The sequence below is a fragment of the Symphalangus syndactylus genome, chromosome 4 (assembly GCF_028878055.3).
Source record: "Symphalangus syndactylus isolate Jambi chromosome 4, NHGRI_mSymSyn1-v2.1_pri, whole genome shotgun sequence".
NCBI lineage: Eukaryota > Metazoa > Chordata > Mammalia > Primates > Hylobatidae > Symphalangus > Symphalangus syndactylus.
In genome coordinates this window covers 93,482,819-93,495,816 of record NC_072426.2, presented here as the reverse complement: position 1 = coordinate 93,495,816, position 12,998 = coordinate 93,482,819, and the positions used below count along the sequence as shown (strand labels likewise).

The window sequence follows — 12,998 nt, the reverse complement described above, 5'->3', positions numbered from 1 at the left end:
ATCTCACTAGTCACACATCTCTCCGCAGATTCTGCTTCTCAGAAGATGCACTATTATAGATACTCTAACGCCAAGGTCAGCTGCTGGTACAAGTACCTCCTTTTCAGCTACAACATCATCTTCTGGGTAAGTGGATGAGAGCGGCCACATTCCCTTGTTTAGTCCTTCATTCAGTAAATTATGGTTTTCCACACACTCTTGATTTGCCAGACACTATGTAAGGCTCTGGGATAAGGTGGTGGGCAGGGTCGGTGACCCCTACCCTCACAGAAGCAGTTGCAACTGTGGAGATGGGGGAAGGCCAAAGGCCGAGGTGATTGAAAGCCAGAGTCAGGCCAACCCAGCCTTGGGGGTTCAGGAAGCCTTGGGGCTCTGGCCCAGATGCCTGTCTGTCTCCCCTACCTGCCTCCTGTTCCAATCCTGGGAGTGCCCCAATGAGACATCAGCAGCAAGGTACTTTGTGTGCATCTGCCTATGGGCCAGGCCCTGCTTTAGGTTCTGGGAGGTGATAACAGACAAGGGCAATAAAGTCCTATCTTTGTAGTGCTTATGTGTAACCAAGAGCCATGTTAGCCTCCTGAGCAACAGGACAGTGAGGGAGAAGCTCCTTGGCTAGGGTGGCCAGGGAAAGGCGTTCTGTGGAGGTGACTTGTGGGCTGAGAACTTGAGTACTAATGAAGAGGTGGCCAAGCAGGGGTCTGGGGTAGAATGCTCCAGACAGACAAAATGGCAGCTGCAAAGGGCCTGAGACAGGAATGAGCTTTGTATGTGCAAAGGACAAACAGAAGGCCATGTGGCTGGAGCTGAGTAAGCGGGAGAAGGGACACAGGTGGGGACAGAGGCATGCAGGAGCCAGGTCACAAAGGATCGTATGGGTCTCAATAAATAGTTGGAATTATTTTCTACTGCTTTAAATAATTATTGGAAGGCTTGTAAGTTGGGTAGTGTGATCTGATTTTGGAGTGACTGCAGAGTGAGGGGATGGATGGTGGTACCAGGTTCTGAGATGGGATTTGGGGTAGAAGGGGTACATTTAAGTTGTCTCATAGCCAGCCTCAGGGAGATACTATTTCCTTTGTCGTTGACTGTCCTGGAGATGGAAGTCTTGGCCAGCCACCATCAGAGGAAGGGCTGGACCAGATGAGAGCATGGAAGATGGGTGTGTTGACTGAGAAGAGGAGAGGTCTGAATATTGAGCCCTAGGATGCTGGGGGTTGGGTCGAGGAAGAAAACTCACTCCCAAGTTGGCTGAGAGCGAGTGGCCCGTGGTAAAGGGAAGACAAGGAGATTGTGTGTTGTAGAAGCCTTTAAAGTAGAAAGGCACAGTCAGCCATGGTGCAGGGAGGTGAAGAAGGATGAGGACAGGACATTGGTAATGGCTTAGACAAAGTGGAGGTTGTTGATGATGTTGACGGGACCACTGTGAACTCTGGGTAGGGGATCGGGGTGGGTGGATAGAAACCCAGCTGGAGTTGGCTGAGGAGCCAATGGGAAGTAAAGAAGTGAAGGGGATGACTCTTGACAGTTCTTCCAAGGATGCTTGCCTTAAAGAGGAGAAGAAAAACTTGGACACTGGCTAGAGATGGTCAAGGGGTTAAGGGAGATATAGCATGTGTTTATTGCCAGTGGGATTGGTCCAGGGAGAGGCAGACATTGATTCTGTGCAGGAGGGCCTGGGGACATGATCATGCACAGAGGCTTTGAAAACCATTAAACATAGTTTATGAATATCTGTGTGGGGGTAGGTGGAGAAAGAAGGACAGAATGAGTGACCATGATGTCACATTTTGCTTCTACTGCAGATTTGGCATCTCATATGGGGATTGGAACTCTTGAAAACAAGGCAGACTTACTTACTAAGCCTTCTCAGCCTTGTAAGCTTGATTTTACAGCCTCATCTCCTGGTGATTTATCTTAGTATGTTTGGAGATTTTCTGTCCTAGAGAAATAAGGTAGAATTCAATGGCTTGGTCTTTTAGCCCACATCTTTTCCTGTGGTCTGATAACTTTGCACCAACAACTGCATCATTGTCCCTGGAATAGGGCATTGCTGGATATTTGATGTGGTGCCTCTGGGTCCCTCTTAATGCGGGAGTCCGTGCTCCATCCTTATGATGTATGGCTTCTCAGAGCAGCATTGTTCCCTGTCTGGAGAGCCCTCTGGCCTTACCTGGTGTTTCCCTCCACCATCCTGCACCCCCAGGCAAGTATATGGTGGAGGGTCGCTGGGTTAGGCAGGGGGTCGCTGGCTAGGCAGGCAGTCTGACACTTGGGCACCTGGACACCCCGTTGCTCCTCTCTGTGGGTATGCTGCTTGGCTTTCTGCCTTAACCTCCGACTCTCATCTTGATTTCTGCAGCTAGAGCAACACTCTCCCACTACTGCTGTGGCTGAGGGCCCTGGTATTTTCATTTCTTCAGAGGGTTTCAGGAGAGAGTTTTTGACATCAGGGAGCTCTACTAACTTGCCCAGTAACACGTTTGCAGCTCTATATTCCAGTAGTGGAGTGCATGAATCCAGCATGGTAGCAAGTCTACTTGGTGATTGAAGGGTGCTGCAGTGTTTTTGGGCTTTTGCAGATTTGGCAATGTATGTGTTGAAAGTTAATCATTTTTCAGTTAGTGTGCGTTGGGGCAGAACAGGAAGGAACAAACAGGAACAGTCAGGAAGACCAAGCATGAGAGAGCTTGGTTGGGAAATAAGAGTGGGAGGCCAAGTGCCTTGCTTAGGGGGAAGCTGCTGGACCCTCTCCACTGGGTTCCTGGTAGTGATGTGCAGTCTTCATTTGCACTGGAGCTGGCAATGTGGGGTGAGGCCTGAGACGGGCACACAGACCTCTGGGAAGCTCACGGTGTAGCAGGAGGGTGCCGGGCTGGCTCTGGGCACCCAGGGCCTCCCTAAGCTGAGTGACCTGGCTAAGTCTCAGTGTTTTCCTTGTGACGTAGCAGTCTCAGCTGCCTAGTGTCTGCCTCAGGTTGCTGAAAATGTATAAAGTGAATGCCTAAGCCCTTACCTCTCCAGATAAGTTTTCTTTTTTTTTAAAATGGAGAAAATATAAAAGTGGGATGATAAAATGAACTCCATGTTCCCACCATCTAGCTTATTTGATTTGTATCCCCCTGCTCAACCCTTTGGATTATTTTGAAGCAAAGCCCAGGTAGATGATTTTGCAGTGTTTTTATTTGTATTTTGTTTAATGAATTAACAGTGAGAAGTGGTGCAGAAGGATTGCACGTGCTGATGGTGGACACTGGGCTCAGCAGGCAAGTTTGAATGTGCAGAAGGCAACTTGTTGCTTCTGTGACCAATCCTAGGTGTTGGGACAAATAGGAGGTTTTATTTAGTAGTTTGCCCTCACTTAGAATTATTTTCACAGGCCGGGCGCTGTGGCTCACATCTGTAATCCCAGCACTTTGGGAGGCCGAGGTGGGAGGATCACGAGGTCAGGAGATCGAGACCATCCTGGCTAACATGGTGAAACCCCGTTTCTACTAAAAATACAAAAAATTAGCCAGGCGTGGTGGCGGGCACCTGTAGCCCCAGCTACTCGGGAGGCTGAGGCAGGAGAATGGCATGAACCCAGGAGGCGGAGCTTGCAATGAGCCAAGATCACGCCACTGCACTCCAGCCTGGGTGACAGAGCGAGACTCTGTCTCAAAAAAAAAAAAAAAAAGAGAATTATTTTCACAATAGCATTCTTTATAGATAACTACCCTTTGGTCGCTAATAGATTTTTTTAAGCTCTCTTTCTGACTTCGGGACCAAGGTTTTCCAGGGATTGTTAAAACCTGCTTGGGATAAGAAATGTGGATGCCACTGATATTTGCATGTCTGTTCTGAACCTCTTGGTTTACAGAGTGAGAATGGAATGGGCTTCATGAGGTTCTTATCACAAGGATAAGAAAATGTGCTTCCATGCCATATAGCTTTTTGAGAGCGCTAGTGTTTTTTACTTACTAAAAAAATCATTCTTTGGTTGTGCTAGACCTGTTTTTAGTGCAAAAATCTCACTTTGACTTACGAAATGCAAATCAAAACCACAATGAGATACCACTTCACACCCATTGGGATGGCTATTATTTTAAAAAATGGAAAATAGCAGATGTTGATGAGGATGTGGAGAAATTGAAACCTTTGTGCACTGTTAGTGAAAATGTAAAATGGTGCAATTGCTATGGTAAACAGTATGGTAGTGCCACAAAAGTTAAAAATAGAATTACCGTATGATCCAACAGTTCCACTTCTGGGTATAACCAATAGAGCTGAAAGCAGGATCTCGAAGAGATATTTGTACACCTATGTGCACATTCATAGCAACATTATTTACAGTTGCCAAAAGGTGGAAACAACCAAAGTGTCCATTGATGATTGAGTGGATAAACAAAATGTGATATACAGATGTGAAAGAGCTTAAAAAGGAAGGCGATTCTGTCACATGCTACAGCATGGGTAAACCTTGAGGACATTATGCTGAGTGAGATAAGCTAGATGCAAAAAGACAAATACTGTATGATTCCACTTATATGAGGTGCCCACAGTAGTCAGAATCATAGAGACAGGAAGTAGAATGTTGGTTGCTAGGAGCCTGGGAAGGGAAGATTGGGGAGTTGTTGGTTAGTGGGTACAGAAGATCTCACTTTGACATGCAAAGGAAGGGAAGCTGGGAGAGACATACACTGGAGGAGTGGCATCTGGCTCGTCTTTGTTCATTTATACCCCCCACCGGTTCCACAAAGCACTTGGGCTTTTCTAAGTTTGCCGAGTGAATCCTCTAGAGGGATGATTCAGATAATGTCTGCAACTCCACGGTTGGTTTCCAACACAAGCATTGGCTTTAATCTGCATGCAGAGGTTGGATGAAGTCCTTGCCTGGATCTGCTTCAGAGATGGATTAAAAGTGAAGAACTGAGACCCTTTCTGAATAGACTGTAGGCATGTGTTACACAGGAGAGTCCTTTGCTTGTCTTTAGTTAAAAAAAATTTTTTTTAATGACATTCTGCCATTGGCTTTCTCCGTGACTTGGGTCTATTTGAGCCTACCCTTGTAAAATGTGTGAATTCGCCTCCGTGCAGCCTGTTTCTGAGTGAGATGAGAGCCATGGACATCTGTGCTCTGTGACCAGCATGGCTTGAGGCCTCTTCCTTCAAAGTCACACATGCCTCCTTTGAGTAGGGTGAACATGTAATCTGTGGTTCAACTTTTGAGAGTAAGAATTTTGAGAGAGTCTTGAGAATTTTGCCAGAACAACAGGTGTACCCCAGGCCTGTCCTGTGCAAACCTGGGCATGTGGCCACCCTGCACAAGAAAGGGAAGACAAGCCCAAGGTGGAAAGATCAGCTCTCTTCCCTTACCCCTGTGTAGGGCATCTTTGCAGGTGGGGTCTTATTCTCTTCCTCCGACTTTTATTACGCTCGTCTTCATAGAGGACTTGCCACCTCCCAGGATAGTCCGCTGTTCCTGGGCTCTTCTGACTGATGGAGAATTGCCCTCATTTGAGCTGAACTCTGCGCCTTTGGTATCAGACCCCAAGGCCTGATCCCTAGATCTTCAGGCAAATGATTTCTTCATTTCCATCTCAGTAATGCAGTCAAAAGGGAAAAGTCTAGTGTTTTAATAATGTATATAGTGTATTTTTGTTTTCACTGCTGGGAAGATGTCCCTTTTTCTCTTCAAGTAGTATTTAATCAACTTTTGTAATTTCATGGAAATTCATAAAGGCTAAACAAGGCATCCCAGGTTTACTGCATTTCCTCTTCCATGCCCCAGCGTCCTGTCTGCAGGCACACAGTTTCATATCCTGTGAGTAGTATCCTTGCAGTCTTGAGATATGCATTTTCACATCAGCATCTACTAATATAGAACATCTACTAATATAGAATATTCCAGGTTGCAACATTATCTTTCCAATTGTATTTTTAGAAATTCCTATATTGGACATTTAGGTTGTTTCCAATTTTTTTGCTCTCCTAGATAAGGATGCAGTGATTAGTTTATGTAATACACATTCTTCTCTTTAGGGAAGGGAGGGAAATTATTCGCTGAGATAGATTCCCAGGAGAGATTAATTGGGTCACAAGGTATGTACCTTGTTTTGACCTGCCTGAACATACAGTCAAAATCACATCCCCAGAACGACTGCCCCAATTCATAAGAAATTGACTATCTTTTGGCACTGTATGTGTGTGTGTGTGTGTGTGTGTGTGTGTGTGTGTGTATTTCGTCATTTAGGCTTGCCAAGGCAGTGGGCAGGGATTGCTTAATCAGAAACTCCACTAGGACTTAAGGAGTGGTCTGTGGTGCTGATGCCTGCATGGCCTCAGCCCCTGATTTCCCCAACTTAGGCAAGTATGAGGCTGGGACCACCACTTGGGATTACTGAGGAAGGGATGTTCAAGGTGCTCTGAGATTATTGCCTAGCACACAGGACTGTTAAATGCTTGCACGTACTTTCAAGTCTTAAGTAGCTTGATGTACTTGTATAGCTCTGCCTTCTTGACTGGTAAATAATCAGCATGGCATAGTCTACAGGAGTGATTTTTCTTGTTTGTACTTGTTTTCTTTAATGGAAATCCTTTTTATAATGATCACTTCTATTGATGTCTGATTTAGATAGAATAACATTCATTTTAACGGTACAGTTCAGTGACAGCTGTACATGCCACATGATCACCACCATCACAATGAAGATATAAAACATTCCCATCACCAGAAACTTTCCTTGTGCCCCTACAGTCATGCCCACCCCACCCTACCCCTTCCCTGGGTGATGGTTGTTCTGCCTCCTGTTGCTATAAATTAAACTCTTTGGTATCTGACTTTTTTTAGTTAGGTGGTAGTGTCTCTGTTGTTTTTCTGTTTTTAATCACTTTTTAAAAATCTTTTGAAATTATTTTTTATTTTTTAATTGTACAATATACATAACAGAAAATTTGTCACTGAAACCATTTTAAGTATATAGTTCATTGGCGTTAAGTACATTCACATTCACCTTGATTGCTGTTCTTATTTTTATTATTTCTTCCTTTCTACTTGGGATTATTTTGCTTTTTCTTAGCTACTTAAACTGGAAGATTAGATCACTGATTTTTAGATCTTTTTTTCCTAATAAAAGTATTTGAAGCCGTACATTTTCTGCATCCCACACATTTTGATATGTTTTCACTTGATTTGGTAAAAATACTTTGCATATGCATACTCTATGAACTGTGTCTCCTCCCACCTCCAGGCTGACTTCAAGAGTTTCTCCTTTTATTCTGGATTATAGCAATTTTATACGTGCTGGTATAGTTGTCTTTGTGTTTATTCTGTTTGGGGTTCATTGGGCCTTTGAGATTTGTGGGTTTATAGTTTTCATCAGATTTGGAATATTTTAGCCATTATATTTTCAAATGCGTGCCCTTTTTCTCCCCTTCCCTGTCCCATTTCCCTAGGACATTGTTTATCTAGGTCACAGAGGCTCGGTTTAGTTTTTTATTTTGTTGAGTGTTTTACCCTTCTCCTTTAGTTTCCATGGCTTTGTCTTCAGCTTTACTGATCTTTTCTTCCATAGTGTCTCATTGGCTGTTAAACCCATCTAGTGAAGTCTTCAATTCTAATATTGTAGTTTCTATTTCTGGTAGTTACATTTAGGTCTTTTTTATGTCTCCAATTTCTTTCCTTATCATATTTATATTTTCCTTTAAATTCCTGAACGTATTTGCAATACTTGTTTTGAAGTTGTTGCAATTTCATCTTCTTTGTCATTCTTGTGTCTTCTATTTACTGAATTTTTCCTCTTGTAGCTCACTTCTTTCCTTTTCTTGCCTATCTAGTAACTTTCGATTGGATGTTATAGTTTTTCTACTAAGTATTCTTCCCTAACAGTATTAAGTCTTTTGTGTCTGACATCTTTCATTTACTATCATATGTGAGATTCATTCATGCAGTTGTACGTAGTTGTAGGTCATTTATTCTTGTTGTGTAATATTCTATTGTGGGGATATATCATTTGTGTTATTTGCAGTTTTAGGCTATTAAGACCTGTTACAGTGATATAAAAACATACCAGTGTTGGAGACCTGAGTATAGGGTATCCCAGGCTTTGTGTGGCTGAGCAGGATGAAATCCCATCTTTCCTCTCCAGGTCCAGATGGTTTTAGTGTGATAGTTTGTTTTTTGTTTTTTTTTTTTTTTTGAGACGGAGTCTCGCTCTGTCACCCAGGCTGGAGTGCAGTGGCGTGATCTCGGCTCACTGCAAGCTCTGCCTCCCGGGTTCACGCCATTCTCCTGCCTCAGCCTCTCGGAGTAGCTGGGACTACAGGCGCCCGCCACCACACCCGGCTAATTTTTTTGTATTTTTAGTAGAGACGGGGTTTCACCGTGGTCTCGATCTCCTGACCTCGCGATCCGCCCGCCTCGGCCTCCCAAAGTGCTGGGATTACAAGCGTGAGCCACCGCGCCCGGCCAACCAGTGTGATAGTTTAGAGCTGAGCTTTTCAGATTGTGGCTTGCAGGCCAAACCTGGCCTTCCGCCTGTTTTTACACATACAATTTTATTGGAACACAGCCACACCCATTCATTTATGTATTATCTATGGCTGCTTTCCCATTATAACAGCAGAGTTGAGTAATTGCTACGGGGGTCATCCAGCACACAAAGCTGAAAATATTTACTATTTGGCCCTTTACAGAAATGCTGACCACTGCCTTAGTATCTTGATTTTCTACCCACTGTTAATCACTGTGAACTGTGCCAAAGTTAGGTTGGGGGGTTCCCTCTCTCCTGGGGGTACTGCCTGTCACCTCCCTTGAATGGCTGTGCTCCCTCTGCCTTCCTTCCTTTCCAGGGCCTTGACTCAGGTTCCTGGGCGGGGCTCAGTGGGGGTCAACTCTCTTTTATCTGGCAACACAGAGACAGCTGTGGAAGCTGCCCCTGGAGCCCTCTGCACAGTCCTTCCCCACACTGGGGCCCTCACATGGGTTTGCTGGCTCTGCTGGGAGGGCACATGTGTTGCCTTTTCTCAGAACCACCCTTCCGGCAGGAGGAAAAGCTGGGGTGTGATAGCTATGTGACCCCATGCAAGGCACCTCCTGCTCTGGGCTGTTTCCCTCTGTCATAAGGAAGCCGAGCCCTAGCATCCCTTCTGGCTCCCAGACCTTCTGAACTCCCACTGACAGACAAGTGGCTTGGTTCAGACTTTCAACACAGGACAGATAACTGCAGCTCCTCCCTTGGCCCACTGGGCTCTCAGGGCCAGGTTGGGTCTGGGGTCTGCACCCTCTGGTCCTTTTTGGCCTCAAATTCAATTGAATCGTCAGCATTTCAAGTGGCCACAAGTATCTCTGTTGTTTCCTGAATGCCCCAAGCCTGGATTCAGGATTTCTTATTCTGGAGAGTGCCAGGACCCTGGGGTTTCCGTCTGGTGTAATTTATAATGGCAAAACTTAGCCAGTGGGAGGTGCATGGGTCCTTGCTGCTTATTTTGCTGATTGGCAGACTGAGGCCCAGGAGAGGGATGACTTCCTCGAGGCCCTGACTCTGTGAGTTAGGGACAAAGCTGAGACTCAGTCCTGGCTTCCTCCACTCTCTGCTGTTTTCTTTCCATCATTCTTTCCTACCTCACTTGAAAAGCCTCCAGAAGGCCCTGTTTCCCTAAGCTCTGCTTCACTGTTGTCTCCAGAAGCCCAGTAAAACAGGTGCCTCTGGAAAGGACTTTGTCTTAGGACAGAGGCTGGTCCTGGAAGTAATTGGGGGTGGGGTACAGAACACCAGTGTCAAGAGAAGGAGACTCATTGTCTTCAGGACAGCAGATGCTTGTGGGATATCCTTGAATGCCTCTCATATCTTTGCTCTGTCTGCCCTGCAGGAGAGCATGGCCACCTTGAGACTGGCTCTGTGCCTGGAGTAGGCATGTCATGTAGGATCTTCCTTTAATCTTTACAACCTTCCTGTGACCTAGGAAAGATCATCCCTGTTTTGTAGAGAACATAGGCTCAGAGAAGGTCTCGGACTCACATGAGGCCCTGTCACTAGGTAGCTGCAAAGCAGAGACTGGACCCAGGGCCAGCTTTGTTCAGGGGAAGAGGCTCCATGAATGTCAGCCTGAGTCAGCGCGTGGATTGTGCAAGACCCGGAGGCCAGCAGGGCAGAGCCTGAGAGCATCGCCTGCTGCTGGTGGTTCGCCTTGATCTTGCTGAGGAAAGGCCTCTGGGGCCTGCAGGAGTTGCCAAGTACTTTTATACACGCTTAAATGAAATCTTGCAAGGAGCCAAGGGCATTAAATCATGGGTGAGAGGCTGCCTTTGACCTGCTTGGAGCTGCAGCTTTCTCCTCCAGTTCAGCAGGGCCTGGCCGGGTGTCACTTCCTTTGTGACTTGATTGTGCTTGGGTAAAGTACCACATGCTTGCTCATGTGGTAAGTGGGTTTCTTGTGTCTGGACTCTGGCTGGACCAGCCCAGAGTGCCCCAAGAGGACCTCCTGCCTTTCGCAGGGGCATTTGCCTAAGGTGAAAGGTCAATATTTAATCTTCACGGGGACCCACAAAGAGGCCCTGCTGCCTTGTCCACCTGCCCTGGTTGGGACACAGAGTGGTCTCACCACCTGACAGTGTGGGTCATTTGGGTTTAGAGCTGCACAACCCCAAAGCCCCCCTGTGGAATTCCTACATCCCCAGGCCCTTGTGTGAGTGCCCCTGTGTGGAAGGCAGCGGCTCTGTGGGTGGTAAGATAATGTGTTGCCAGGGTCAGAGGCATCCAGGTTTAGTTCTTAAGTCTGCCACCAACTAGCCGTGTGACCTTGGGCAAAGGACCAAATTGCTCTACGTTTGAGCTTTCCCATCTGAAAAATGAGTTATGGGATATGGAAGGATAGCCTTAAGTCCATTAAGTGTTTAATGCAGCGCACAGCTCCCAGGAAAGGGCAGCTATTCACAGTGACCATAGCAGTCTAGGTGCTCGCTGGTCCAGCAGACAGAAGGCTGGCCTCTCCTCAAGCTGGGCTGGAGCTGGGCCCCATTCTTCAGTAGGTAATTCAATTAGGTCATAGGAGGGAGACAAAGAAGGTCACTTGAGGCTGGAGGACACTCAGCTGAACCCTCACTCCCAGAAGATTGGCAGCCAGGGCTCACAGCAGCCAGGGCTCACCTGGCCTGGCCCCATGGACCATCAGCTGCAGAGTTCCAGGGAAGGGTTCCGTGGGGTGAAGCGGGCCAATGACCCGGTTCATTCATGGGACTGTTATGTGAGCTCTCAGGCAGGTCACTTCCCCTGTCTAGTCCTCCCTCAATCTCCTGGTCTCTGAAACCAGGTTTGTTGGTACTCAGAGTTCCTGTCCTGGGCCACTGTTCATTGAACCCATGATCTGACATGTGATCCCCAAGTTCCTGTCTTTCCGATGTGAGTTAACTTTAGTTCTTCCTTTAAAACAGAATGGAAAACAACACAAGGCCTTATTCTTTTTTTTTTTTTTTGAGACGAAGTTTTGCTCTTGCTGCCCAGGTTGGAGTGCAGTGGCGCGATCTTGGCTCACCTCAACCTCCACCTCACAGGTTCAAGTGATTCTCCTGCCTCAGCCTCCTGAGTAGCTGGGATTATAGGCATGCACGACCACGCTCGGCTAATTTTGTGTTTTTAGTAGAGATGGGGGTTTCTCCATGTTGGTGAGGCCGGTCTCAAACTCCTGACCTCAGGTGATCCGCCCTCCTCGGCCTCCCAAAGTGCTGGGATTTCAGACATGAGCTACCACGCCTGGCCAAGCCCTTATTCTTAGAGCTGAGAGAAGGAGAACTGAACGCAGTGGTGGGGAGCTGGCTTCCCCAGCAAACAGAGAGTCAGCCAGGGCTTTCCCTGGGGGCCTTGAGAAGAACAGCAAGTGAGGGAGGGTGTGGTCTGTGGGCCATATGCAGAGCAGTAAGCGGCCCTACAGCGGCCCTGCGTTTGGGGAAGGGGCGATTGGAACAGAGGTGAGCAGGAGCGGGCCTACCTTTGCATGGGCACTGTGCCCCTGAGGGTGGGGATATGAATTGCTCTTGAGTTCGAGGGTCTTTTTTGAGAACTTGTGCAGACCAAAATTCCTTTTGTGAAACCAGTCACCTCTTCCTATTGTATCTATTTAGTCACTATTTAGTCACCTAGGAGAACAACTAAAACAGCACCTCAGCACGAATTCACAGAAACCTATTAATATAGATGGAACTGAGGCTGTTTTTTTCTTTTTTTTGGGAGACCTGGTCTTACTCTGTCACCACCCAGGCTGGAGTGCAGTGGTGCAATCTCAGCTTACTGCAGCCTTAACCTCCCAAGTTCAAGCATTCCTCCCACCTCAGCCTCCCTGGTAGCTGGGAATACAGGCATTTTTTTTTTTTTTCACAGCTAATTGTTTTTAAAAACTTTTTTTTTTTTTTAAAGAGATGGGGGTCTTGCTATGTTGCCCAGGCTGGTCTTGAACTCCTGGGCTCAAGCAGTCCTCCTGCCTCAGCCTCCCAAACTGCTGTGAGCCACTGTTCTCAGCCTGAGGCTGGTATTAATGTGGGAAACGATACCCTTAGAAGTCAGACTTAGTAGTCAAAGTGAGAGAAGGGGTGAGCTATGAAGTGCAGTGTGGAGGAGAGAGGGGAGCTCCAGCAGTGGTTTTGTTGAGTGTCTTTAAGGCAGACTTTTCTCACCTGTCCCATGTGGCACCACAGGATGAGCGGACTGTCATGGAAAGCTGTTAGGCAGGGGCTGGAATGTCTGTTGGGAATGCTGGATGGGGCATCGGCCTCTGGGCTTGTTCTGCTCTGACCATAGGCGAATGCCCCTGTGTAGAGCTTGACCCATGCACCTGGGCCAGGCTAAGCTTTTCTTGGCCCACATTTGCTCTGAATGCCTTTGGATTGAATCATACCCAGAAGTGTGCCTGGGGGTAGCTAGAAGGACCCAGGCAAGCACTTGTCCTGGTCTTGGGTCCTGGAGAGTCACTCATGCCTGCTCTGTGCCTACTGTGGGCCAAGCCCTCCTGGTTGTTGGGCTGCAACTCTG

At 46.9% G+C, this 12,998-nt stretch overlaps 1 protein-coding gene across 11 annotated transcripts in view; it reads left to right on the top strand.

Moving 5' to 3' along the window:
* Positions 1 to 12,998, top strand: part of TSPAN14 (tetraspanin 14) — a 63,810-nt gene that overhangs the window by 33,143 nt on the left and 17,669 nt on the right. For all 11 annotated transcript variants that reach the window (XM_055275527.2, XM_055275533.2, XM_055275532.2 and 8 more), the window contains one exon: positions 29 to 126. In XM_055275527.2, the coding sequence (XP_055131502.1) occupies positions 46 to 126 (81 nt within the window). In that variant the 5' untranslated portion in view covers positions 29 to 45. The remainder of the gene's footprint in view (positions 1 to 28; positions 127 to 12,998) is intronic.